A 27,636-nucleotide genomic window follows, 5' to 3' on the forward strand; every position below is an offset into this window, starting at 1 on the left:
TTCTGCATCCCAGGAGTGGTACCTATACCTTTTGAGGCCAGACCCCCCCCAACCCTTTTCCTCCTGTGCAGAAAACCCTGGTACTTGTCTTTGAAGCAAAGCTTGCAGCCCCCCTGCATTAAAGAGGTCTGCCCATTTTTATAGGATATAGAAACCTATTAGATTGCTTAGTAAAAACCCAACTACAGATCCAGTTACAGTGTCTCTTGGTATGAGGGGAGCTAAACTGGCTGCAAGGCATAACACTTTCCAATGACTGGGAAAGCATAGTTATAAACAACATTGTAAAGAAACTATAGACACATACCTCTCAACTGTATAGATTTTTGCAGAATGCCCATATTTTTACCTCATATTTTTGGTGTGTTCCTCCTAAAATCTGTACCTTTCTGGCAAATAGCTGAGGATTAAAGTTATTAAATAATGGCAAAACATTTGAGTTTAAGACTCCACATCCTTCAGAAAATCCATGCTATTGTAAAGCCTATTATTCTGTCAACCTTTTAAGTTTGTAAGAGCAGTATTGAAAATCTGTCCTTATTTGTCCCCCCATCATTTTAGGCTTTGTCCTGATATCTTGCTCTAAGAGGTTGAGAGGTATGTGACAGCAGTAACCATTGTCTTCATAGCTGTAAACTGTCAAACCCATGTGCTGAAATCTCAGAGTAAGTTTGTGAAAGAACTTCTGGAATAGTGTAGATTAGTAAGAGAAGAGTTAGTGAAGGAAAAAATTACCAGTTAGCTCCAAACCACTGTAATGTTTGGGAGGTGTGCAGTAACATAGGTGTGAAACTGTAGATGTGAAATTGTTCAGTCTCGCCATTTAATCTTACACATGGGTTCGGAGCCGAACCATCGGCTCCGAGTCAGCCGCTTTACTAGCTAAAGATCTCTGAGTAGCTTGTAACCAGGTCCCTGTCCCATGATGCTCCCTGTCCTACCTCAGATCTAGTTTGCCGCTGCAACAGATCGGAGGTCGTCTGGAGAGCTTGGGCCAGTTATTTACATTTATCTTCTGTTTAGGCGTAATTTTGCTGATAGTTATTATTAGATAAAGAATTTATATTTGTACTGTAGTTTGGGCAGCTTAGCATTAAAAATCTTTATTTAGAGTTCGTCATTTTCAGAGTGCTTGCTCTTAGGCCTTGGCCTTTTCTTTAGTTATTCCCTATCCATTTATATATACTTACTAGTGTGACTTTATATCATTAATAGTTTGATTTAGTGCTATTAGAGTGTTAGTGTAGTGGATAATGTCTTGTTGTTCTATATATTACTTAAAAGTGTGTTGTTAGAGTGTTAGTCTCTCAGATGAGCATGTCTGTTACGATAAGGCAGTGTGCTTAGTTAGATATATATTTTTATATCTATACTGTTATTTGAGTAAGTTGTTCAGGGATCTGGCAACTTGGACCTTTTTTTGCAATTTGGACTTGCAGTAATATTTTCTTTAGTGATGTCTGACCATAAAGAAAAGCAAAAATTTGGCTTCATGAAGTGTAAATGTGGGCAGAAGATGTCCATTACGGATGTCCATGGAAATTGTGTTTATTGTCTGGGGCCTGTTCACCTCCAGGAGGATTGCTCTATCTGCCATTCCTTCAGTAGTAGGGTTTTGCTGGAGAGACGAAGGGAACTAGTAGATAGAGGCTTATTGAAGCCAGATTTCCAAGAGTCCTTGGACAAGGCTGACCAGAACTCAGTCTTCAAAGGGGTCGAAGTCTTCTAAGGTGTTTTCGGAGCCCAAGTCATCGGCTCCAAGCCCTGCTGTTTAGGTGCAGTCGCCGGCTCCGCAGTATTGGGAGCTGTGCACAGAGCAAGTGTTTCTGAGCCGGTCCCCAGTCTTGGAGCCGGTCTCCGAAACCTTGGGGGTCACCTTTTCTTCAATCAGTGGTGTCTTCGATTCCTTCGACTCGTTCTTCAGGGACCCTATCTGATGTGGATGTGGACCGGGTGGTGCAGAGGCTCCTTGAGAACCCGGCACTTGCTAAATTGTTATCAGCCTCGACCCAACCGGAGGCAGGGCCTACGACCATTCCACCTATTGTGACTGCTCCTCCTCCGAGCCGAGTAGGGCTTTTGGAGCTGGGGGAGAGGGATCTGATGATTGTGGAGCCGTCGGAGCCGAGGTCTGTTCCAGTCCCCTCTGCTCCATCAACCCTGACTTCTTTGGTTCCGTTGGAAGAGTGTGGGAGCCGACACTCTCTCGTCGGTTCCGGGGGGGGGGGTCGAACCGATGCTTCGGTTCCGACCCTTCCCCTCAGGGCTTCGGCGCAGATGAGCTTGGATCCGTCCTCTGGCTCGGAGCTCACTGCCTCAGCACTGGGGAAATTGCCGTCTTCTTCGGAACTGGCGGTTTCCTCAGGTCGGAGCAGTGATGCCTTCGATGCTATTAGGAGGGTTATGTCTTCTAAGACACACACGTTGTCAGGTCCCTCCTCCTGCTCCCCTAAGGTGCCGTTTTCTGCTTCTACATCGCAGGTCCCTGTGAAGCGTCGAGACCCGGATCCTCAGGTAACCCCGTTGGGTGACCCTTGCTCTACTGAGACCTCACCAGAAGCCCCCACTGATAAGCTTCCCAGGAAGAGACTTTGTAAGAGGAGGCATTTAGATTCCCTGCAGGAGTCTTTGACATCAGGCACAGACTTAGAGTAATCGGAAGGGTGCCCACGGTCCCCCTTGGAGGATATCTCCTTTGCTGATATCCTGGAAGTCCTAAAGCAGAGGGGTGACTGGCAGTCCATTAGCCCTACTGAAGATGAATCGGTGCTCCTGAAGGCCTTTGGGTCTCAACCTTCCACCTCCTGGGTGACTCCGCCCTTCAACGAGCTGATGGATTTGGTGGCTCGAAAGGCGTGGGAGTCTCCTGATTCTGTGTAACCGGTCCTTCGGAGGCCCAACAAGTTTATCACTTCTCCCCAAGACGAGAAGTTTCTCACTAAGGGAGTCCTGGTTGATGCCATGATGGAGGCGGCAGCCACCAAGAAAGAGATGTCAGAAACCTTTTCTACTGTCCATCCTCCTAATAAGGATTCCAGGACGATGGACAGATACGGGAAATGCATCTTTAGTTCTGCAACCTTTGCTATGCGATCACTTAATTATTTGACTCATTTTACCCTACTTCAAAGAGATCTCCTGAAAGAGCTTGGAAATACTTTGCAGGGTAATACAGATGAAGCTGTCTCGGAGAAGGTGACAGCACAACTTAGTACTCTTAACTCCATAGCGAACTTGTCCATGCGGCTCATTTCCTGTGCTGCCAATGGTTCGAGTCAGGCAGCGGGTTAAGTGATAGCTCTTCGGAGACAGTCCTGGATGTGCTTATGCTCCTTTGCGGAAGCCTTCATGTCTTCCTTTATCAGCACCCCATTCGATGGCTCTTCTCTTTTTGGGCCTAAAGTCAAGGAGACTCTTAATAGGTGTGAGCAAGAGGGAAAGACTCTATCTGCCGTAGGAGTCTGTTTTTCCACCCCTACCAGACCATACCCGAAAAGAAAAGAAAGGTGGGAAAATGTGGTTCCGAAAGTCCCAAGGAGCTTTCCAGAACACACATAGTGAACCCCCCTCCAGGGGCAGAGGAGGGGGGGGGGTACTAATAGAAGATGCTGCCTCGGTGGCAAAGGGGGTCCTCAGAACCAGGGTGACCCGGATCAGTTCTTTGGTAAGCCCTATCAGTGCTCGTGAAAGGAGGCCTGACTGTCCTGCTCTTGGCTTTGTATCCAGATACCTGGCTAGGAAGTACAACAGAATCTTGGGTACAAAGCATAGTTACCAGAGGTTACATCATCCCATTCTTAAAAAACCCACCTGTGGGGAAAAAATCCCAGACATTCCACCCAGTTTCAGGGATCAGGCAGCCATAGAAATTCAGAGGCTGCAGGAAAAAAAAGAGTCATCCAGCCAGTCCCAGCAGACCAGATAGGATCCGAGACTTACTCCAGATTCTTTTTAGTTCCAAAGAAGACAGGGGACTGAAGGCCCATCTTGGATCTCAGTAGAGACAACACATTTGTAAAGAAGGAGAAGATAAGGGTGGTCACGCTTCAGTCTGTTCTCCAATTCCTCGGAGTGGGCGATTGGATGTGCTCTATAGATCTCAAGGATGTGTACTACCATATCAAAATAGCCAAGCCATCCAGAGATCATCTGCTTTTCTGGCTGGAAGCCATTCACTACCATTTCCGAGCCTGCCCTTTAGACTCACAACAGCCCCCAGAGTGTTTACCAAATACATGGCAGTTGTTACGGCTCACCTGAGGCGTCTAGGATTCTGAGTGTTTCTGTATCTGGACGACTGGCTCCTTACTGCCACCTCCAGGCATCAACTAGTTCTGTCCAGGGATCACACTCTCAATCTCTGCTCTCAGTTAGGCATCACTATTAATTTCAAAAAGTCTGTGTTGTTGCCATCGCAGCATATCTCCTTTATCGGAGCAAAACTAGACACCACAACTGCCACTATAAGATTGCCCCTGGACAGCATAACCACTCTCCGAAACCAGGTCTCAGACTTTTTGCAGAGAAGGAAAGTACCAGCCCTTCAAGTATTGAAGCTACTAGGCACCGTGGCAGCTACGCTCATAGCGGTTCTTCTGGGACGTATGCACATGAGGATTCTTCAATGGTTACTATTCACCCAGTGGTCTTACCAACAACTTCCCATGTTATTCTTAATCATGATTGCGGACTCTTGCAAGAAGGATCTTTGCTGGTGGTTGACCAGCCAACAAGTTACAGTGGGTCGACCATTTGTTTCTCCACCACTGTCAGCCACGATGACCACGGATGCTTCTCTGATAGGGTGGGGGGTGGGGTTCAGGGAAGAACAGCCCAAGGCACCTGGTTGGAGACAGAGTCACAGTTGCACATCAATGTTGTGGAGCTGAGAGCGGTGCTTTTGGCGTTAAAGCACTTCCACAACTCTCTGCCACTAGGGACGATTGCGATACAGGTAGACAACATGTCCGTGGTCTGGTACATCAACAAGCAAGGGGAAACAAAGTCTTACCCCCTGTGTCGAGAGGCCTTGAAAATTTGGCATTGGGCTGTTTCCACCGGGCCCTTTCTGATAGCAGCGCATATCCTGGGGAAATCCAACGTGATAGTGGACAAACTGAGCAGAGCCATCCTGTTACCGCACGAGTGGTCTCTCAAAAACGAAGCTGCAGAGATGATTTTCCGCACATGGGGCCAGCCTTGCTGTGACCTGTTTGCATCCCCTATGAATGCCAAATGCAGAAGCTACTTTGCCCTGAATCCCCCTCCGGGGGACAGCCCAAGCGACTTGCTCGTACACGATTGGACCCAGGGACTCCTGTATGCATTTCCACCTACACCCCTGATTCCAAAATTCTTGCAGAAAGTCAAAACCCTGGGAAGGACTGTAATCTTAATAGCCCCTTTTTGGCCTCATCAGATTTGGTTCCCCTTCTTCCGACTCTTATCAACTGGAGGAACCTTGGATTCTGGACCCAGTTCCAGGCCTACTGACATTCTTCAGGGTCCCTCCATCCCTCCCTTCATTCCCTCAGACTGACAGCTTGGCTGCTCTGATTCCCTACCTAGCCAGGTCACAAGATTTTTCTTCAGATGTACAACACATCCTTGTATCTTCGCATAAGGCTTCCACCAGAAAGTTGTATGCTAGTAAATGGAAGCGATTTGCCTTTTAGGCATCCCAGAATAACATTGATCCTTATGTTGCCCCAATTGCTAGTATACTTTTTTGTGAAGGTGCTGCAGCTGCCAAGATTAGAGTTCAATTGGCTGCTGTCTCAAATTTTCACCTTGGAGATGAAGGTTCTAATTTAATGTCTCACAGATTATGTAGGGCCTTCCTAAAGGGCACTATTCATCTTAGGCCACCTGTTAGACAACCCTTTGCTCCCTGGAATCTAAATTTTGTGCTGTCACGTATTATTCTTACCTCTTTGAGCCTGCATCATCTTGTCAGTTGGTTTCTTTCTTGGAAGACTATTTTCTTGGTGGCCGTTACCTTAGCACACAGGGTATCTGAACTACAAGCCCTTTCTATCAAACCCCCATATTTTGTGTTCCACCCAGACAGAGTATTACTAAGGACTAATCCCTCATTCCTGCCAAAGGTGTGTTCTGAGACTAATCTGAACCAAACTATTGAACTTCCAACCTTTTTCAGTAATCATTCTAATACGCTGGAATACATGTTGCATAAACTCTATGTCCACAGACAGTTGAGGTTCTATTTGGACAGAACAAAAGAATTTAGAAGGTCTGACCAACTCTTTGTATCTCATGCTGATGCTATGAAAGGATTACCAGTTTCCAGAGTTACCCTTTCCAAATGGTTAACTGACTGCATTAAATTTATCTACTCTTCAGCGAACCAAACATTAGAGCATGGTGTGAAGGCACATTCAACTAGAGCCATTTCCACTTCTTCGGCTTATACGGCTCGATTACCTTTGGACACTATGTGTGCAGCTGCCACTTGATCTAAGTCTCATACCTTTATGACTCATTAGAAAGTGGACAGGGCCTCCAGGGACAGGGCTTCCTTTGGCTCCACTGTCCTCAGGAATATACTCCCTTGAGCCACCCAGGATTAGGGTGCTTGGGACGCTACCCATGTGTAAGAATAAACAGCGAGATTGAACAACTTCACATAAAGAAGTTATGTACTTACCATAACGTTCCATGTGAGTTGTTCATCTCACCTTTATTCTTACATTCCCACCCACCTTCCCCCTCCAGGGTCTCAAAGAGCGAGTAGACTTTGAGTCTGATGGTCTTGTTCTGGGACTTCTTACTCCGGCTGGAGTATTTATTGTGTTACACCTGTTCATGCTGGGTTCAGCAAACTAGATCTGAGGTAGGACAGAGAGCATCGTGGGATAGGGACCCAGCCTCAAGCTACTCGGAGATCTTTAGCTAGTAAAGCGGCCAGCTCAGAGCCGATGGTTCAGATCTGAACCCATGTGTAAGAATAAAGGCGAGATGAACAACTCACATGGAACGTTATGGTAAGAACATAACTTCTTTTTCAGCATCTAGGGCTCCAGCTGCTGGATTGCTCGTTAGGTGGTATTCCTAGTCAAGGACCCAGTGCTGTGCTTGGAGATTTTAAGGTGTAACTTTTTAGTGCCTCATTGTATAAAAAGTTGTTCTTTGGACCATCATGCTGTTCTTAAGACAAGGGAAGAAAGTAAAAACTAGGAAATCATTGAAACACATGATCTGATGTTGTCTTTTCCATCCATTCCGCAAGTGGATTTCTGATCTGACCTCAGATCTGACTTTGGCAGCTTTACCAGACTTTAGGATCCATAGCTCAGGCTTCTCCCCTTACCCATAATCCACTCCTGCCTCCAACATTAACTCAGATCTCCATTGCCACTCCTTTAGGGATGAGTGCGATTTGTTTGTTCAAGCTCATCTCAGCTAATTGTCTTAATATTTAGTTTGTTTCCTATTTTACACCTTTTTCTTCTGTGTTAACTTTGAGTTTTGTAGTTGTTCACATCCTCTTACCAAAAATAAAAAAAAAAGTCTTTAAAAAGAATCTCTTTCTCTCACCCTTGTCACCTGTCATAGGGTACTGCTTTACTACCATTGTTCATAATTCCATTCTTTGTCCCTTTTGTATTTCTTGTGACTTTGTGTACATGGTGTTGACTGTTTAGTTACGTCTAAAAAGCCAACAGGGTTTAAACAGTGTATGGCATATAGCCACAAAATACCTAATTCTGATACACACCATAAGTGTGTATATTGTTTAGGAGCTGCCTACTTTGAAGAAAACTGCTCGGTCTGCAATGCTGTTGGGCACCAAACCGTCATTGAGTGTCATAATAAGCTGGTTCTAAGGGATCTTCTCCCACATGGTGAATCTTCTAAATTATCATCTGCTTCTGGTGTGTCCCCATCTGGGAAGAAGACCTCAGAAAAAAGCAGGGGATAAAAATGATAAGCCTAAAGTGAAAAGCAGAGAGACAAGGAAGAGATCCCTTGACCGCTCTACTTCATCAGCCTGGTCTTTGGCTCCATCTGCTAAACTTTTGAGGCCTTTGGATTAGACACCTTCTTTAGATTGAAGACTCATCCCTTCCCAGAGACAAGGTTTTCTTTGGAGATGGTCTCCCCTAGACTGTGGTCCCCTTTTCTTCAAGATAGACCCAGACAGAAATCCTGCAAGCCACCATCCATGTCTTTCTCCTTAAATGTGCTAAAAGTTTCACAGCAGCTCTTGTGGATAGTTTGGGTTCCTCATGACTCAAATCCATTTGGAAGTTTTTCTGGCTCCATCTCTCATTGGACCCATGAGCTTTGGACCTACCCCTTTCCTTTGGCTTCTCCTACTTTGATTCAGCTTCTGGCTTTAGGATCTTTGTATTCAAGATTTCCTGGGCTGTCCACATGGGATCCAAAGTTATGATCTTTGTAGATGCTGGCATCTTCTCTGATCCAGCTGGTTCTAGTTTCTTCAGAGATGTATGGATCTCAGAGCCTTCGCTTCAGAGCTGACTCCCTGGGCAAGGACTCGAATCTCAAGTTGTCGGAGCCATCCTTTCCTCTCAGGGCTTCAGCATTTGCATAGCTCTGCTCTGGCCTTGATCTCAGTGTAGGGTCAAGTTGATCCCATTGCTCATCATGGTGCAGTAGATTTGGATCTTACCGGGGTGCCCCGAGTTCCCCCTTGGGATTCTGCTTTCGAGACATTGGAGAGAGCTTTTTCTAGTGCTGGAAACTGCACATTTCTTTTCCTCTCAGCTCCACCTGTTCCTCATCTGGGTGCCCTGGGTCCTGATCCTGCTGAGTCTATTCTATCAGGACAGCAAGTTCATCAAAGCCTCAAGACGGTCCTCATTCAGGGTATCCCCAGTCTTCTGTGTCATCCCTGGAACATCCCCCCATGGAGGCTCCTTGGAATCATAAGTGCAATAGAAGGCATACTGACTCCCTCCAGCAACCGTTGACAGAAGACATGGATTTTGATGAAGACAAGGGGACCTCACAAAACCAGTCGAGGACATCATTCAGGGAGATCCTCAGACTTCTGAGGTAGAAAGGAGGTTGGTCTTCTGAAGCTCCTTCTCAAGAGAAATCCATTTTTCTTGAAACTTTTGGAGCTGGCTCAGCTACTTCCTGGGTGGTTCCTCAGCTGTTGAGATGGTGGATCTGATCTCTTGCTGGGCATGGGACAAATCAGCCATCACAGAACCCATTTCTCAGAAACCAGACAGATACCTTGTGGCCCCCAAAGACCGTGCTTGCTGGAGGACGGACCTGTCAATGGATGCTATGGTAGTAGCGGAAGCCACCAAGAAAGAGCTGACCAAGGAGAGTGCATGCCTCCATCCTCCTAACAGGGAGTCTGAGGTTTTGGACAGATTTTGGCAGCAAGTTTATGCTTTGTCAATCTTTGTTGTAAGGTGGCTGAACTGTTTGGCACACATAACTAGATTTCACTGGGACTTGACAAAGGAGCTCTCCAAGTCCCTGTCTGGGTCCATGTCTACAGAGAACAAAAAGACTTTGGATTTGCAATTGGTTATCCTCCAATCCCTATCAAATGCTTCCATGTGACTGATTTCTAATGTAATGGAGGGTGTTTTGAAAGACTGAAGGTACGGCCGTTATGGTTAGGAGATATGCCTAGATGCATTTGTGATTTTGCAGAGCCTTTTAAGACGTCTTTTATCAACCTTCTATTTAATGGATCAACTCTGTTCAACCCTGAGGTAAAGGACATACTTTCCACAAGTGAGCTTAATGAAAAAACTCTTTCTGCCTTAGTCCAGTGTTTCAGCAGACAGATTGTGCAAAACTCTGCTTAATCCTCATGAGTGATCTCTCACTCCAGCAGTGGAGTCACAAATGTGTCATCAGTGGGGCCAGCCTTGCTGTAGTCTTTTTGTTTTTCTCGCCAACTCAAAATATGGCAGTTTTTTTAACCTAATTCCCCCACAGGATGAGACTGAGAGATGGTTTGGTTCACAAGTGGCCCTCTAGTTTCCTGTATGCTTACCCACCTACCTCTCTAGATTGAGAAGGAATGGGTGGAGGCCAGGATTTGTCAACGTTTGAAGGGAGGCAGTGTCAACCTAGTGTGTATGTGTGGGTGAGTGGAGGGGTGATTGCCTCTGAGAAAGCGGCCTTGGGCTACAGCAGAGATCCGTTTGATAATGACTGCAACATTAATAAATGCACTAAAACAAACGTGCTATTATATGTTACCTACCCAAATGCACCTTATTATTTTGCTGCCTTTTTCAATCACTGGTTACTGGTGACAGTAAATTTGAACTTGTTCTTATATGTCTAATTTGCTTCATCATCATCATTTTTAGGTTGTGTGCTTTGATGCATTCCATACTTAACTCAGAGTATTCACACACCATGGAACTAATGATTAAAAGTTGTCATAATTTTTGTTGGCATTTTATAAAAAATGTTTTGTTACTATGTTATACTGTAGTCTGTGTTGCTGCAGCTACTAAAGCACATGCTTTTCAGTGGCATCCCAGGTTTGCTGACAGGATGTTTTTACTTGTGCATTAATATACTTTTATGAGGAAAACCTAATGTATAGCATACTGATACAGAAAATAAAATAAAATGCACACATCCTTTAGTTTCAGCATGGCGATTTCTGTGTTTGTTCATTATCTTCTGATGGCAAGGTTCTTCATGTATTTAATTTTTAATTAGTATTCCATGCGTTTGTATTTTTTTTTAATCTTGTAGGTTGAAACCAGTCTACAAAGCAGTTTTCAGCCTGGCATGAAACTAGAAGTTGCAAACAAAAGCAGTCCTGATACTTACTGGGTGGCTACTATAATTACAACATGTGGACAATTATTACTCTTACGTTACTGTGGATATGAGGATGATCGCCGAGCTGACTTTTGGTGTGATGTCATGACTGCAGATCTGCATCCTGTAGGATGGTGTACACAGAACAACAAGGTCCTGATGCCTCCGGAAGGTAGCAGTTAAGTCTGGAAAATTTCCTTTTTGCATGGCATTTGAAGTATTATAGCTGCATACGTATTTTGCTCTCTCTGGCATTTTCTTAGTTTCTGCACTGGAATGTCCTTGTGTTAATCCCTTGACCAGAGTGAAACAACATCTGCATTTGTCTAGTTTTGGGTTCACCATATGTTAGTGTCCTTTCCAAGTCCCACTGATATATATATATATATATATATATATATATAAAATATGTATATATATATATATATATATATATATATATATATATATATATATATATATATATGTATATATGTATATATATATATATATATATCTATATATATATATATATATATATATATATATATGTATGTATATATATATATGTATATATATATATATATATGTATATATATATATATATATATATGTATATATATATATATATATATATATGTATATATATATATATGTATATATATATATATATATATATATATATATATATATATATATATATATATATATATATATATATGTATATATATATATATATATATATATGTATATATATATATATATATATATATATTTGTAGTTCCACTTTATAATCTTGAAATACTGAAATCTCGAATTTCAGTATCTTGAGACCACAAAGTCGAATTTTTAAAATCGCAAAACTTCATAACCGCGAGTCCAGAAATGTCGAATTCACAGTTATGGTGTTCCAGTATTTGTCGCGGGATATAGTGTGTGTAGCACGTACGGTTTAGTGTGTGGATTTGGCTGGTATGTAAGGTAAGTGAGTATTTTGTTAGGGTTTTAGGAATTTGTTTGAGTGTTTGTGAATGTGTTTGGAAGTTTTATGTGTGGATTAGGGTAGGCAGGTAAAAGTATGAGTGTTTAAGTGTTGAAAGTGGTGGTGTTTATATATTTCTGATGTGTGTGTGCGAGGGTACTGTACAGTGTCTAGTGGTGAGTTTGCTGTCTTTTTCTGTTTGGTGCGATCTTGGAGTTAGTATATATAAGTAGGGTGGTCTGGGGCGTGCAAAGGGGCTTGCACACCCCTACTTATAAGTAGTGTAGGTTTGTTGATTTGTGTTTTTGTGTTTGTGTGTGTTTTGTTTATTTGTTGTAGTGTGGGTAGGATGATGGAAATGTATGGTGTGCTATGTTCGCGATTTTGTGTTTCGTGGTTTTGGGGTTTCGGGATCTCAAGCTTTTGACTTTATGGTCCCGATATACTGAAATTCGAGATTTCAGTATTTCGAGATTATAAAGTGGAACCACAAACACACGCACACATGCACACACACACACACACACACACACACACACACACACACACAGGAAAATAACACTAGAAGATGAAAAATAAAATGCATATTACAGGCAAGTTTTATCTTCGAGCATCCTGGAGCCCGAATGTGTTGAAAAAGACTGATTTCTCTTTATTTTTTTAAGATATTTGTATAAAGTCTAACAGAGAAAGGGAAGTACTTAAAATTACATGCCAAGGACCATTTACATGTATCCATCTGCTGGACCGTCAGATAACAGTAGTACTACTGAACTTATGTTAACACTTTTTTAAAGTCCAGAGGTTTCCAGTTAATTGTAATTTTCCTTAATTTTTCTCATTCTCTGTACCCATTTCAGGATTCTTTATCTTATCCATGATATGATTCTTTCTTCAAAAACTGTGCTAGATTCTTTGCTTTTTCATTTTCTCAGTATTGTCTTTTCTTGAAGCAAACAGTACCTGTTTTAATAAAGTTGTCTTTTGAATTCAGATTTGTTTCTTCATTTAAAGAAATAAAAAGTAAACCAGGATTTAACTTTTGTTTACCTTTACAGATCCTTTTAGTGGGATGCATAATACCTGTGTACAGCAGTCATAGTCTCTGCCATCTGCAGATATTTTTTCCAGCATTACGTGTCTTGCTACTGATCTGTGTCTATGTATATTTGTGTCATGCTAATAAGACATAGTCTCATAAGTGACTGGAATCTGATAAAATTGTTTGTATCCCGTATTTGTACTCATACAAATTATTTTAACTGCACAGTGTGTTTAAAACTGCATTTTTATGACATAGTGTATAACTTACGTGTGTAAGTATTGACGTCTGTTATATATGTTACATATTTTCAACTTTTCTCTAGATTCCTTTGCTTTAATCATGCAAATGTATTTTGAATAAAGCTGAAGTATTTTTTTAATCTGTTTTGCTTGTCCTCTGTTGCTGACTCTTTGTCATGTCCGAGTGCCCCTTCACAACTAGAGCAAGAGGGTGGAGAGGAGCTTGCTTGCAGTGTTCCTATCCTGATGGTACTGGAGAGTTTTTGTTTACCCTTTGCCCTATGCTTAATCCTTCCTCTCTCCATAGTGTGCAGTGATGTCAGCATGTTTTGTGTTCACATTGGTCGCAATCTGTTTGTGTTTCCCCTCATTTGTAGCTGCACGAGCTAGAGCTTCCTACCCCCACCAAGATGACTCGTTTTTCCAGGTGGGAAACTCACTTTCCCTTTGAGATACACAACACTTGATCTTAGCCAAAAACATTGAGTGGATGGGCTATCATGTACGTTGCTCATTACTAACCTCCAGCCAAATCTAACAATCTACTTGCAGCCAGGTCTTCACATTCGCTCATGCATTGTTGAAAAAAGAATTGTTTGGACTTCATTGTCATCCTGAGCTACTGCACCATATTATTGCCAGTAGTAGAGTGCATAGTGTTAGCTTCATAATTGTAAGTCAGTTGGTATGACTTAATGGTATTAATTTTAACATTCTTACAATTTATGTACAGCTGTGGTTTTCATAGTTTGGGGGTAAATTCAGCTTCTTCATCTTTAGCTGGTTGACTGTTAAACTTTTTCAGGCCTTAGTAAACTGTTATGTCTTAGCAGAGGATTGTTGTTGACAGACACAAACCTCCCATCTTCATGACTTCTATTTCCTTCAGAATTGCACAATAGCTTCCATCTTTCCCTCTGTTTTATAGTAGCTGAACAAAAAGTGGAAATGATGTGACAGAGCAGTGACATTGCATTCCTAATCTGACACAGAATAGCCAGACATTGCAGATATAACATTAGGGACCCTTCTGTGATTGGGTTTTATAATGTTAGGGACCCTTCTATGATTGGGTTTGTTCTGTTATTTTTATCCTCAGCATTTTAATTTAAGGCTACCATTCATTGTGAGACATGTATGCATGTGATATGCTGGTGTATGTTGTGATGTCATGTTTTGTACTAGATGAGTATACTTAGCCCTGGAGACCAACATTTTTTTTCTATTGATCAAACACTTCAGATTGTGCTTCTAATTACACTGTTGAAGACTTCCTGCACTCAGTATCTAAGTACCAAAGCGATGTTCATAGTTCTGTTCACTGTTGCAGTCATTGCTGCTTGGGATGTCCTGCTTGAAGACAGCCCAATCAACCTACCCAACATCCAGAGCTGTATCTTCCCCATTGCTTTTGGCCAACTCCCTTCCACTGCTGGAAAGGGATATATGTGATATAAGAAGGGTGCTGGCTGATGCCTTCTTCAGATCTTTTCCTAGTGCAGAGTTTGCTACCATGAATGGTTTCATTGTCATCAGTTCACTGATTGTCTTGCTTCCTAAAGAAAGATAAGCACCTCATAGGGGATTTTCTTGTATCTTGCTGGTGTGTGTGTGTGTGTGTGTGTGTGTGTGTGTGTGTGTGTGTGTGTGTGTGTGTGAATTGATAGGTATATGTACATATAGATAGATTAGGTCTTCTAGTGAACTGGATTCAGAATCTTCTGTAAAAATCAATAATTGCTTTGTGGGGGGGGCAAATTTCACATAAAGGCTTCCACTCCATTTGCATATTATGACTCTACAAAAAGCATAACATAGGTGCATGTCCACACAGTGCTACTTTCACCCTGAGGACAATCAGAAAGAGCAAAGGCTATGTAGGAGTTTGCAGCTGCAAAAGAGGTGCATGCCCCCATTCCAAGCTGAACATCAGCCAAATTCTCTGGGAGCATTCCTCAAGAGAAGCATTACTTACTACAATATTACCTTGAGGCAGCTCCCTAAGGACTCACAAATTAAACTCATTATACTATACATTACTGTAGCTCAGATTTAATTGTCAGCTGATGGTTTACTGCAGAACACGTTTGTCCCCTGATGACCATGTAAGATTTCTCAGTGTTCTAAATGATCTCCCTGCCACTAGAAACTTTTGTGTGACTTTAAATACCCTTAGTCAACTGGGACACCTGTGCCTCCAATGCCAGATATCCACAAAAATTCCTAGAATTAATAAGCAAAATTTCTTTGAGAAGCCAGTAAATAAACCTGCTAGAGGGCATACAAATATGGCTGCCTCTTACATTATTCCTCAAGAGTCTCCTTCTCCAGTAAAGTCTCATCATAAACTTATGACCGTCTTTAAACTCCCAAAAGCTCCCACAGCAAATACTATTGAATTTAATACTACAGACATACACACACAGCCTTCTGTGTGACATAATATCAAAATTCTCTTATGATGGCAACTTCTCAGACCTTAATACAACAGCAAGCTTCAGTAAGGAATTATGCATCCGTTTAGAAAAATGCCTACTGATATAATGGGATCCTGTCTCGCCTACATTCATAACAGATGGGTTCGGAGCCGATCCATCGGCTCCGACTCGGCAACGAATACACTAGCACGAAGTCTCTCATTGGCTGGGCTACTCCCTATCCCAGGATGCACTACACCTGCTTCCCCAGATCTCGTTTGCCGCTTAACAAGCTGGACGTGGTCTCGACTTGGCTGGAGCTAAGTGGTTCTTTTTTACCTTTATTGGTCTTTGACCTTGGGGTTTTTGTCTATATTAACCAAACAGCTGTTTTAACAGCTATTCCTTACTATTTTATATATTTTGTGTGTTTGAGTGTCTTCTGGTACTTTATTCTTTTCAGTCGGGCAAGGCCCGTTTAAGTTAGAGGGCCTTTGCCCTACCTTTGAGTGCTGTTCAGATTTAATTAATTTTTTTTGTTTAATTGCTTTTCGGGCCAAGCCCGTTTACATTAGAGGGCTTTGGGCCGTTGAACTTGTTTTGTCTGTGACTGTTTGTTGTGAGGTAAATTTTTTTCCTCAGTACTCGTGCCAGTGTGTCTCGCGCTTTCCAGTTGGCGCATTTTTGTTTATAGTGCTTACTTGTTGTGGTAAAGTCAGTAAAAAATTATGTCTAAGGAGCAAAAGTCAGGCTTTAAAAAATGCACTCGGTGCAGTTATAAAATGTCCATTACAGACAGCCATTCAGTCTGTGTTTATTGTTTGGGGCCGAAACACCTGCAAGAGACTTGTAGCGTCTGTCATGCGTTCTCCTCTAGAGTTCTTCAAGAACGCAAGAACAAGCTAATTTTGAAAGGGCTTATTAAACCTTCTTTTGAGGAAGCCTTGGATCCACCTGTTGCTTCCAAAAAGAAAAGATCGTCGGCTCCGACAAGTCCGTCGGAGCCGTCTACTAAAAAGCCAAAATTGACTTCTTCTTCCTCGGCTCCACTGACTACGGGGCCGAGGGTCGAAGGGTCTGCCTCGATACCTCCTGCCTCGGCTCCATTGGTTTCGGAGCCGCAGGTTGGAGTATTGAGAGGTGAATCACCTCCATCGGTTCCAATGGCTTCGGAGCCGGTGGAGGTGTGCAGCTCAGACTCTTCCCCCTCGGCTCCGAAGAGAGCTCCGTCGGCGCCGATGGTGGTCCATGCTGTGGTGGAACCGGCGCCGATAGCGTTGGAGCCGTTTCGGAGCCGGTCCCCTTCTCTCTCGGAGCCGAGAGGAAAGTCTTCTCGATTGTCTACCTCCTCTAAATCATCGAGACTCTCTGATTCGGACCTGGATAGGGTGATACAGAGGCTATTCCAATCTCCAGTTTTTACTAAATTGGTCTCGGCTCCAGCACAGTTAGCTTTGGAGACGATCCCCCCTCCAACACATTCGATTCCTCCTCCAACCTCCTCGGAGCCGTTGGAGTCGGTGGTGGTGGAGCAAAGCGGAGCCATACGGTCGGAGCAGAGACCCCTCCGAGGTCTCTTGGTTCCGACTATGCTTCCTACCCTGTTCTCCGGTTCAGGGTTTGGTACTGCGACCTCTTCAGCCGGGCCCGAGGGGAACACTTTGGGATTGGGTGCTTCGGTGCCTAGTCTTCCTCTCGGAGCATCGGCTGCTGGGATTCCCAGTGCCATCGTGGCCTCTAGACCAGTGACCTCCTTGGATTCTGGAGGTCCGGCCTTTGAGGCCATGAGGAGCGCGCTGGCCATGCCTTTGCCGGTTCAGCAAGATTCTACCTCACCGTCCCTAGATTTGGAGACTGGTGCCTCTGTTGTGTTGCAGCTCCCCGGCAGCGGGGCCCCAGGGCCTGAGGATACCCCCATCGGGGGTTCCCTTCTTCTGGGTGGTCCGTCCGAAACTGCTTTGGATGAACCCCCACGGAAGAAATTGTGTAAGAGGAAGCACGTAGACTCCCAAGATGAGTCTGTTACATTGGATACTGACCTCGATGACGCAGAAGGGTCCCCCAAATCATCTTCGGATGATATCTCCTTCTCAGATATCTTGGAGATTCTGAGACAGAGAGGTGACTGGGAAGCCAAAACCCCTTCAGCTGAGGAGTCAGTCTTCCTCAAGGCCTTTGGGGCCCAGCCTTCCGCCTCCTGGGTGTCTCCGCCCTTCGATGAACTCCTTGATTTGGTTTCTCGAAGGGCGTGGGAACACCCTGATTCTGTGGAACCGGTGCCTGCGAGGCCCAATAAGTTTTTGTCAGCCCCCCCCCCCCCAGAAGGAATTTCTCACAAAAGGTGTGCCTGTAGATGCTTTGGTGGTGGCTTCTGCCACACAGCTGGACGTGGCAGAGGCTTCAACGTCTGTTCATCCTCCTAATAAGGATTCCAGGAGCATGGATAGGTACGGGAAGCGTACCCTGTCTTCAGCGGCCTTTACCTTACGGTCGCTGAACTACTTATGTCATTTTACGAGGCTCCAAAGGGATCTCCTCAAAGAGCTAAATGACTCCCTTGTTGGTAATCTACCTGAGGCGTTGGCCCCGACTGTTGGCGCCCAGATGACTACCCTCTTTTCTATTGTTAACTCGTCCATGAGGCTCATTTTCTATGCGGTCGAAGGGGCGAGTAGAGCAGCGGGATCAGGCGTTGCCCTCAGGAGACACGCCTGGTTACGCTTGTGTTCGTTTGCGGAGGCCTTCAAGTCTTCCTTCGCCGACGCCCCCTTTGATGGGTCATCTTTGTTTGGACCCAAGGTGAAGGACACACTAACTCGGTGCGAGCAGGAGGGCAAGACTTTGACTGCCGTTGGGGCCCGATTTTCCGCTCCTTCTAGGCCTTACCCCAAGGCTCAGAGAGGAGGGAAAATGTGGTTTAGAAAATCTCAGAAGTCTTTCCCTACTCCACCCAGTGATTCCCCCTCCAGAGGCAGGGGAGGGGGAAATTCTGGAAGACGCTGCCCAAGAGGTGGCAGAGGCCCCCGTAACTCTGGAGACCGCGATTCCTTTCGTGGTTCTTCATACAACCAGCGTCCCTGAGTTGTTGCCCGACTGTGCATCTCCGGAGCCAGTCGGGGGTCGATTTGCGGCGCACCCACAAGCTTGGGAATCCATAACAAGCGATCAGTGGGTGCTTCGCATTATTACCGGAGGATACATCATCCCCTTCAACAAACCCCCCCCTTCTTTAAGGGAAATCCCGGACGTACCACCCAGTCAGCGGGATCAGGCAGCATTAGAGGTTTCAAAGCTGCTAGAAAAAGGAGCCATCCAGCCTGTCCCCATCGACCAGATCGGATTAGGAACTTACTCAAGATTATTTTTGGTACCAAAAAAGACAGGGGACTTCAGGCCCATTTTGGACCTCAGTTCATTGAATCGTTTTGTAAAAAAGTCCAAATTCCGAATGGTCACTCTTCAATCTATTCTTCCTTTGCTGGAAAAAGATGCATGGATGTGCTCCATAGATCTCCAGGACGCTTATTATCACATTCCGATAGCTCAAGAGTCCAGGAGACACTTACGCTTCCGCGTCGGAGTCAGTCATTTCCAATTCCGAGCACTGCCCTTTGGTCTCACCACAGCCCCCAGGGTGTTCACCAAGTGTCTGGCAGTGGTAACTGCTCACCTGAGAAGTCTGGGATTCCAAGTGTTTCCATATCTAGACGACTGGCTCCTTACTGCCACCTCCGAGCATCTACTATTTCAGGCGCTCAGCGCCACGTTCACCTTTGGCCGTTTCTTAGGGATTACGTTCAATTTGCAAAAATCTGTACTACAGCCATCTCAGCGTATTATTTTTATAGGCGCAGACTTAGACACAAAAAGAATGCGCCTTTTACCGGCAGCAAGAATTCAGGTCCTACAAGATCAAGTCAAATCCTGTCTTCCCCTACTAAGAGCCCCGGCCCATCAGATTCTACAACTGTTGGGTTTGATGGCGTCAACCATACTTTTAGTTCCCTTGGCCAGACTTCACATGCGAATTTTACAATGGCTACTGTCGGTTCAATGTTCTTATCAGGAACTTCCTTTGAACCATTTAATCATGATCACGGAAAGTTGCCATCGAGATCTGCGTTGGTGGCTTCTCCAATCCAATCTCGACCAGGGGCGACCCTTTATACCTCAACGTCCCATTGCCGCTGTGACTACGGACGCCTCCCAGGTAGGGTGGGGGGGTCATTACCTGGACAGGTCGGTCCAAGGCACATGGCAGATCCAGGAGACGCATTTGCATATCAATGTCCTGGAGATGAGAGCGGTACTATTGGTACTCCAAGCTCTCCATCACGCTCTCCCACAAGGCCCGATTGCTATCCTATCCGACAACATGTCGGTGGTGTGGTACATAAACAAGCAAGGTGGAACCAGGTCTTACCCACTGTGCAGAGAAGCCATGAGACTTTGGCACTGGGCGGTAGCTACCAACCGCTTTCTAATGGCAACGCACATACCGGGAAATCCAATGTGATTGCGGACAGATTAAGCAGGACCATTCTTTTACCCCACGAGTGGTCCCTCAACCAAGGAGTAACTGCGAAAATCTTCGACAGATGGGGTCTCCCTTGCTGCGACCTGTTTGCCAGCCCTCACAATGCGAAATGCAGAGAGTTCTTCACGCTGTTCCCTTCTCAGGGACAGATTCCCAGGGACGCTTTGACCCACATTTGGCCCCCCGGTCTTCTCTCGCCTTCCCCGTATCCCCTCCTACCGAGAGTGATACAGAAGGCCATTTACCTGGAGAGCGAGATGATTTTGATTGCCCCGCACTGGCCTCGTCAAGTTTGGTTCCCTTTCTTACAGAGGCATGCGATAGAAGGTCCATGGTTTCTGGATCCGGTGCCAGACCTGCTGACTCATCAGTCAGGACGGCTTCACCCGTCTCTCAGGGCCTTGAAGTTGGCAGCATGGTTACTCCACTTCCATCCTTAGTCCGAGACGATGCTCTTTCTCCGGATGTGGTCCACATATTGTCTTCTTCTCATAAACCTTCCACTATCAAACTTTATTCCAGCAAATGGAAAAGGTTTGCCTTCTGGGCTCAGGAACGGGGTATAGACCCTCTCACTGCACCAGTATCGGAGGTTCTGAATTTTCTGGCCTCCCTTTTCAGTTGGGCTCTTCAGTTTCTACCATTAAGGTTCAGCTAGCAGCGATCTCTAATTTTCATGCCTCATTTGAACCTTCATTGATGTCTCACAAACTTTGTAAGGCTTTTCTTAAAGGTGTGAGGCTCCTTAGGCCTCCATTATCTCATCCTGTCCCCCCTTGGGACTTGAATATGGTTCTTGCTGCCCTAACTGCCCGTCCTTTCGAACCAGCTGCTACCTGTGATTTAAAATTTCTGTCTTGGAAAACGGCCTTTTTAGTGGCCATAACTTCTGCCAGGCGAGTTTCAGAACTTCAAGCTCTTTGTTCTGATCCTCCCTATTTGATTTTTCACAAGCATAGAGTTTCACTGAAATTAAACCCTTCTTTTATACCAAAGGTGGCCTCCTCTTTCTGTATTCAACAAACTATAGAACTTCCTGTGTTTTTCCCAGAATTCTCTAATAACGCAGAATATACCTTGCATCAATTGGATGTACATAGACAACTGCGTTTTTACTTGAATAGAACCGCTCACACGCGGAAATCAAATCAATTGTTTGTTTCCTTTGCAATGAACAAACTGGGTCAACCAGTAACAAAAACCTCCATAGCTAAATGGATTAAAGATTGTATCATTTTTATTTATTCACAGGCTAACAAAGAGCTTCCCTTTCCAGTCAAGGCTCATTCTACCAGGGCAATGGCTACTTCTGTAGCTTTTCACTCCAAATTATCAATAGATGATATTTGTGCTGCGGCAACCTGGAATTCTCCGCACACTTTCATTTCTCATTACAAATTGGATGTGGTTTCTCGAGGCAGGGCTTCCTTTGGTTCCACAGTTCTCAGGAGTGTTTTCCAATGAGCCACCCGGGATTTAGGTGCTAGGGACGCTGTCCCATCTGTTATGAATGTAGGCGAGATAGGATCCCATTACATCTTTTAGTTATGTACTTACCATAACTTCGGATGTATGGGATCCATCTCGCCTACATTCATAAGTACCCACCCTCCTTCCCCCTTCCATTCGGATTTAGAGGAGCTGTAGTCCTTTTTTTTTGGTGATCTTTCTTGAAGAACTTTAGTTGGTTATAGTGACTACTAGTTTTTCTGTGTTTGCATGGATGTATGAAAGCGAACAAACAAGATCTGGGGAAGCAGGTGTAGTGCATCCTGGGATAGGGAGTAGCCCAGCCAATGAGAGACTTCGTGCTAGTGTATTAGTTGCCGAGTCGGAGCCGATGGTTCGGCTCCGAACCCATCTGTTATGAATGTAGGCGAGATGGATCCCATACATCCGAAGTTATGGTAAGTACATAACTAAAAGTTAGCACTCTCTGCTAGAACCAAGCATTTTATAAATTTCAAAAAATAAACCACCCTGATGGTTTACCACCACAAAATAAACTGTACAAGAAAAGAATGAAACTTCTTAAATTATTCAGTAAAATCAAAACATGTATGGTAAAGGATAATGTCAGAAGCATTATAAAAACTGAGGAACAATGTCAGATCCACTAAAGGAACTCATGAACTTAAGGACTGGCTTCTGGTGCCAAAGATTATATGAATCTTTCTTTTGTAATGTTAAGAAACTAATACCCTACATTGCTAAGAACTTATTCATAATGGGGCCTGCTATTGTGACCCACTTAACATTGCCAGTATACTTGCAAACAAATTTAGTGCCAACCTTTGAGACTGTTATTTAAAGCCCCAGAATAACTTAATCCCTCATTCTCTCAATTATCTCCAAAGATCATTTACTGAAAATGCTAACCAAGACCAAAAATACTTCCTCTGAGAGACCTAATCATATACCTGGTTACTTAATTCACCGTGTTAAACATGCTCCTCAAACTGTTTAACTTAAGTTTAGCTACTTGTTTTGTCCCTAATGAATGGTGCATAGCAGTGGTGATGCCCTTCCATAAGGGAGACTTTATAATCGACCCATGTAGTTACAGGTGTATCAGTCTTACAAGCCTTATTTGCAAAGCCATGGAAGATATTGTATCTGACCTCATAAACTGTGATATCAAGAATCTTGTTAGACTTGACCCCCAACAATATGGTTTTGTGAAGGGTAGATCCTGTCTATTTAATCTGGTATATTTTTTCAAAAGTGTTAGAGTAGATGGTGGACATGCAGTGCATCTTGATATGGCTAAGGCCTTTGACATTATTCACCATCCTGGCATCATAAAAAAGCTAAGTGCTTTAAAAATTGATCCATATGTGGTAAGATGGATGGCAAACTGTGTATCTAGGTAAGAACCCACACAGCATGAGCTGCAGGTGCTTCATCAGAAAGTATGACATTAACCAGTGGTACCCCTCGGGGCTTGATGCTGGAAACCTCTTCCTCTTGTTATTTACTTCTCAGATCTCCAAGCAGAGAGACAAAACCTCTAGCTAACAAAGTTTGCAGACGATTACAAATTAGGGGTTGTTAAGTAGCCCATGACACACAAATCCTTCAGAATGAACTCGCCACTGTAAAATCTTGGTGTACTAAAAATGGGCTTAAATTAAATTCTAAAAAGTGTAATATCAGTTTTGGTAAACAAACCCTCCTGTCATCATACTGTCTAGACAGCACATCTGTGCAAAATGAAAATGTAGTGGGCAACCTAGGTACTGGGTTTGATGGGTCCCTCTCTTTTGTCCATCTTGTAACAGTGGTTGTTAGGAAATCCTTTTCCTACTAATTGTCAAAGGAATATCTTAAGTGAGTAAAGAGGTAATCACTCTTATACTCTGTTTTAATCAGGCCAGTTGTTGAGTAGAACTCCTCTTTTGAGTTTACTCCATTAAACGTATAAAACAGTTAGAAAGACCCCAGAGATTCCCAACCAAAAAGATCACATGCCTGAAGTCCCTGAGTTGGAATCTTTATCCCTTTATCCAGTGTTTTATAGACTTTTGAGGGGAGATCTCAATCTTGCATACCGTGCCATTAGGGACATAATTATCCTGGACTCCCTTTTCGTATGCAAGTCCAGTATCTCCATCAGTACTAGAAAGCGGACCTAAATCTTCATCAGCAGATAAATAAAACATGATTGCGAGAGAGGGTTTTATAACCGCGCATCTCCCAAACCTTTGAAATAAACTTCACTTCTATGCTAAGCAATGCAACTCACTGTCTTCCTTTAAATGTAAGCTAGATGATAGGATGGGTATCCACAAACTTACTCCAGGATTAATGGATATGTCCCTGCTGGAGAAAGGAGGTGCTACTTAAGAGAGGGTACTGGCAAGATGAGAATAGTCAAGGGACTCAGTGGCCTTGGAATATCAGAGGGGGGTCTGTAAGTTAGAGGTTCACCTGCTTGTTTTAAAGTGTAAGGTGGTGTAGCAGTAAATCAGGTTAAGGATGCCCCTAGGGATTCTACACATTTCTCTTGAGAGCATAAGAGGTTCTTATTGCATTCTGTGACAAGGAATGGCCTGCATTCTGAGTATTGGCGTAGGCCATACCAGGTGATTCAGTGCCATTGCTTGAAGTTTATTGTTATAATTAATATGGTAGGGGGAAAAAGCATAGATGTCAATCATTGTGTGCTGACGATGCATATGAGGAAGAGTACATCCAAGGGAGTTTTCAGCAGCATGTGCATAGTAGAGGTAACACACAGATGAGAGATTGTAGGGTCCCCTCATATTCCAGCATACATTGTAGAGTTAGTAATCAGCCAAACCTTGACACTATGCAAAACAGGTGGAGAAGGAGATGGCGGAATTCAAAATGGGGACAGGTCAGGTATGTTGACAGTTTCCAAGTTTGTGAATTTCTCATTGTATGTTAGTAGGCAGGTCACTTAAATTATTAGATGTGGGTCTGACAGCCAACCAGAGTTCTTTCAGTTGACTGGCAGCCCTGTTGTTTACAATAAACTGTTATACTGACCATCACCACTAGATTCTTTCTAAAATGAGATTGACCTTTAATGGGTGTCAAGGCCTCACTTATCTAATCCATGCTGAAATAAACATAACAACACAGATGCTGAGCAATTAAAATTTATCCCATATATCTTGGAAGCTCTCATTTTCCATCAAAATGTTATGTTTTCCTGTGCATGTTCCTTTTAACTGGAAAGGTTAAGAAGACACAATTTACTGACTTCTGGTCCACTACTCCAGTCTTCTCAACACTAAGTGCTAATCTCTTGAGTTAGGATTGTTTTCTACATACATGGACATCCCTGCATTTCATTAAATGCAGATTCTGCACATTCGTCTTCCTGACTTAAAATGAAAAAGAAGCCAAAATTTCTGTAAAATCTGCACACAGGAAAAAGGAGTCTTTTCCTCTGTTTACTGGTGATTAAGAAATATATACCATTAAGAGAAGTAGGTTTACCTTAAGAAGCTCCATTTAAGCCAGCACGTGAAAATGGTACATTCAGGAAGGTGAAGTGCAGTAGATGGAACAGAACAGAAAGCACCTGAACTTCTGCTTAGAAACAGTGGCCAGAGCAATGAGGCATGGTATGACTTGTCCTTGGCAGAGTTAACCACTTAGGACATTGTAGAGTTTCCTAAGTGACAAGGGCTATATTGCATTTGTAAACTGACTTTACTCTATCCCTAAACTTGTATTCTGTCATTAGAGCATGTGCAGTGGTAAATGAAATGAAGACAGGTATGCTACAGTTCTGGCAGGCAAGTTTAGGTGTTGATGACAGCACTGGTGATGAAGCGACAGACTGCTCTAAAATATAAGCAACAATATGGCATGCCAGACCAGTGGCAAAACAAACTGCGTATCTGCTAGCCATTTTATGGAGGTGCCAAATGAGACCCCGTGGCACAAGGCACTTTGGCAATCTGAAGCTCCTGTCTGTCATTGCATACAGTAGCAGAAGTGGGGTAGTAGATGTGAGTAACCAAATATCCAGAAACACGGAGTGTGAATAAAAGACTAAAATGATACAAAAGTTAATTTTCTACCTTGTAGACATAACTGTGTATTAATCCTGTCTAATATACCAAAAGAACGTAGGTACGTGTGGCCAATGTAAGTATATAGCAGGAAAGATACTATGATCAACACACTAGTCCTGTCTCCTATGCTGATACAAATTGTCTTTGTTTGGACAGACACTTTCCAGCAGTGTTACAGCTGACTCCTAGGAAAACTAATTTAGTATTAGTGTGTAGGGTTTGCTGTTCCAGTGCTTCACAAGAATCTACTACCTCGAGGATTTATTTATTTTATTTATTTGACATTTGTTTACTGTGGTGGTCTGACTGGGTCTACAGAACCCGTTTTCAGCAGAGGCCCGGGGAGAAAAGCTCCATATACAGTACAATACAAATACAGTGTAATCCAATACAATAAAGATTACATTATAAATACTGTATAAAAATAAGTTGAAAGAACAAACTACTACAAGATGTTGTTATATATTACTACGCATCTAGACAATTCTATACAGTTAAAACATTACAGACGATAATAGTCACTCTCATCATACATGATGTAGGTAGTGTCAAAATAAAAAAAAAAGTACGTAGGTAGTGCAGTGTGTGACATTGACTGTTATAGTACATGCAAAATATAATATTAGTTTCAGTTAGGAAAATAGCAGCCACAATGTTAGTGATGCAGACATACAGCGAGAGAGAGTTAAGAAGAATAGAAGCAATAAAGCTTGAGCAGTAGCTTAAGGATAGGATATAGAAGCAAAGAAGGAGTTAGAAGAGCTTTAGGATCTTGCAGTCTGTGAGGGATTGAAGTATGACAGAAGAGGAACGGAGCATTAGGCAGGCTTTATGCAGGAGCAGAGCCATGTATTTTTGAGATGATTTTTTTTTAAAGAGGCTTTGAAATGAGTTAAGCCAGGCATAGACCAGGTAGTTAGAGGTAATAAATTCCAGTCTACAGAGACAGAGTAAGAATACAGGGAGTGACCAGGTTTTCTTGTGGGTTTTGAGATAGCTAAGAGATTTTTGTCCCCTGATCGTAGGGATCGATTTGGTGTGTAAGGTGTGACTAGATTGGCTACTGCAGGGCAAGCAGTAGGCTTGAAAATAAGGTTGTGCAAGGTGGATAGCTGAGTAAAGGCAAGTTATTTGGGTAGTTCAAGCCAGTTTAGTTCTAGGAGTGGTTTACAGTGGTGTGTGTGTGTGTGATATTTAGAGTTTGTGACAAACTTTGCAACTTTGTTGTAGCACTGTTCCAACTTGCTTAGGGTAGAATTTTGTAAGTTAGTTTAGGGGCACCATAAAGAAGAGAGGGAAGTAAAAATGATTTTGCAAGGGTAGTTTTGGTTGCTGCAGTAAAGAAATGTTTGTTTCTATATAACAGTCACAGTTTTTGATGAGTTTTCTTTATATTTTGCTGTATATGGGGGTCAAATGAAAGTTTATTGTCAGTGATAACACCTAGAAGTTTGGTTTCCTGCACTGTTACGTTCATAGGTGTGTACTAGTCTAACGGCCCTGGAGCCTATATAAGCCTAGCCCAAGAAGATTCCCTGGCATCATGCCGCCCAAAGTTAGTTCCCAGTGCCTCTGTCAAGCAAGGCCACTGAGTTGATCCCCGCGGTGAACTTCCTGTTGCCCACCCACTCATCAAGATTTCTCTTAAAGAGGGCCAGTGAAGTGCTCTGCTTAACGTGAATGGGAAGTTTGTTCCAGAGTATGGGAAGCCTCTGGGTTAGGAACCTGTCCCTCCAGCATGTTCTGTTTATTGTGGTAATGAGGTTAAGGTCCCTGGAGCGTGTGGCATGGAGGGATTGGGATTTCTTTAGGTGTAGCATATCTAGTAGCTCTGGGTCAGACAGGGCTTTGTAGGTCAAGCAGAGATTGCCTCTAAGTAGGCAATAAGAGTATAGCTGGAGTTTTTTTGAGTCTGTCTGTATAGGGCATCTATCTAAGGCCTAAGATCCTCGTAGTGAGATATTTTTGTGGCCTTTCCAGTTGTTGTAGGTGTCTAGTGAGGTACATACCAAATGGGGTGTTGTATTCTATAATAGGTCTAATGATGGATGAGTAGAGAGGGATTATGACCTCTTTCTTCCTGGATGA

At 43.5% G+C, this 27,636-nt stretch overlaps 1 protein-coding gene across 1 annotated transcript in view; it reads left to right on the top strand.

Annotated features, from left to right (window-relative positions):
* The window catches only part of SFMBT2 (Scm like with four mbt domains 2), a 2,938,510-nt gene that overhangs the window by 1,155,744 nt on the left and 1,755,130 nt on the right, over window positions 1-27,636 (top strand). The window contains 1 exon segment of the mRNA XM_044088354.1: window positions 10,729-10,969. Coding sequence (XP_043944289.1) covers window positions 10,729-10,969 — 241 coding nt within the window.

Source organism: Protopterus annectens, chromosome 11.part0, assembly GCF_019279795.1.
Source record: "Protopterus annectens isolate FY-2018-M chromosome 11.part0, PAN1.0, whole genome shotgun sequence".
NCBI classification, from domain to species: Eukaryota; Metazoa; Chordata; order Ceratodontiformes; family Protopteridae; genus Protopterus; species Protopterus annectens.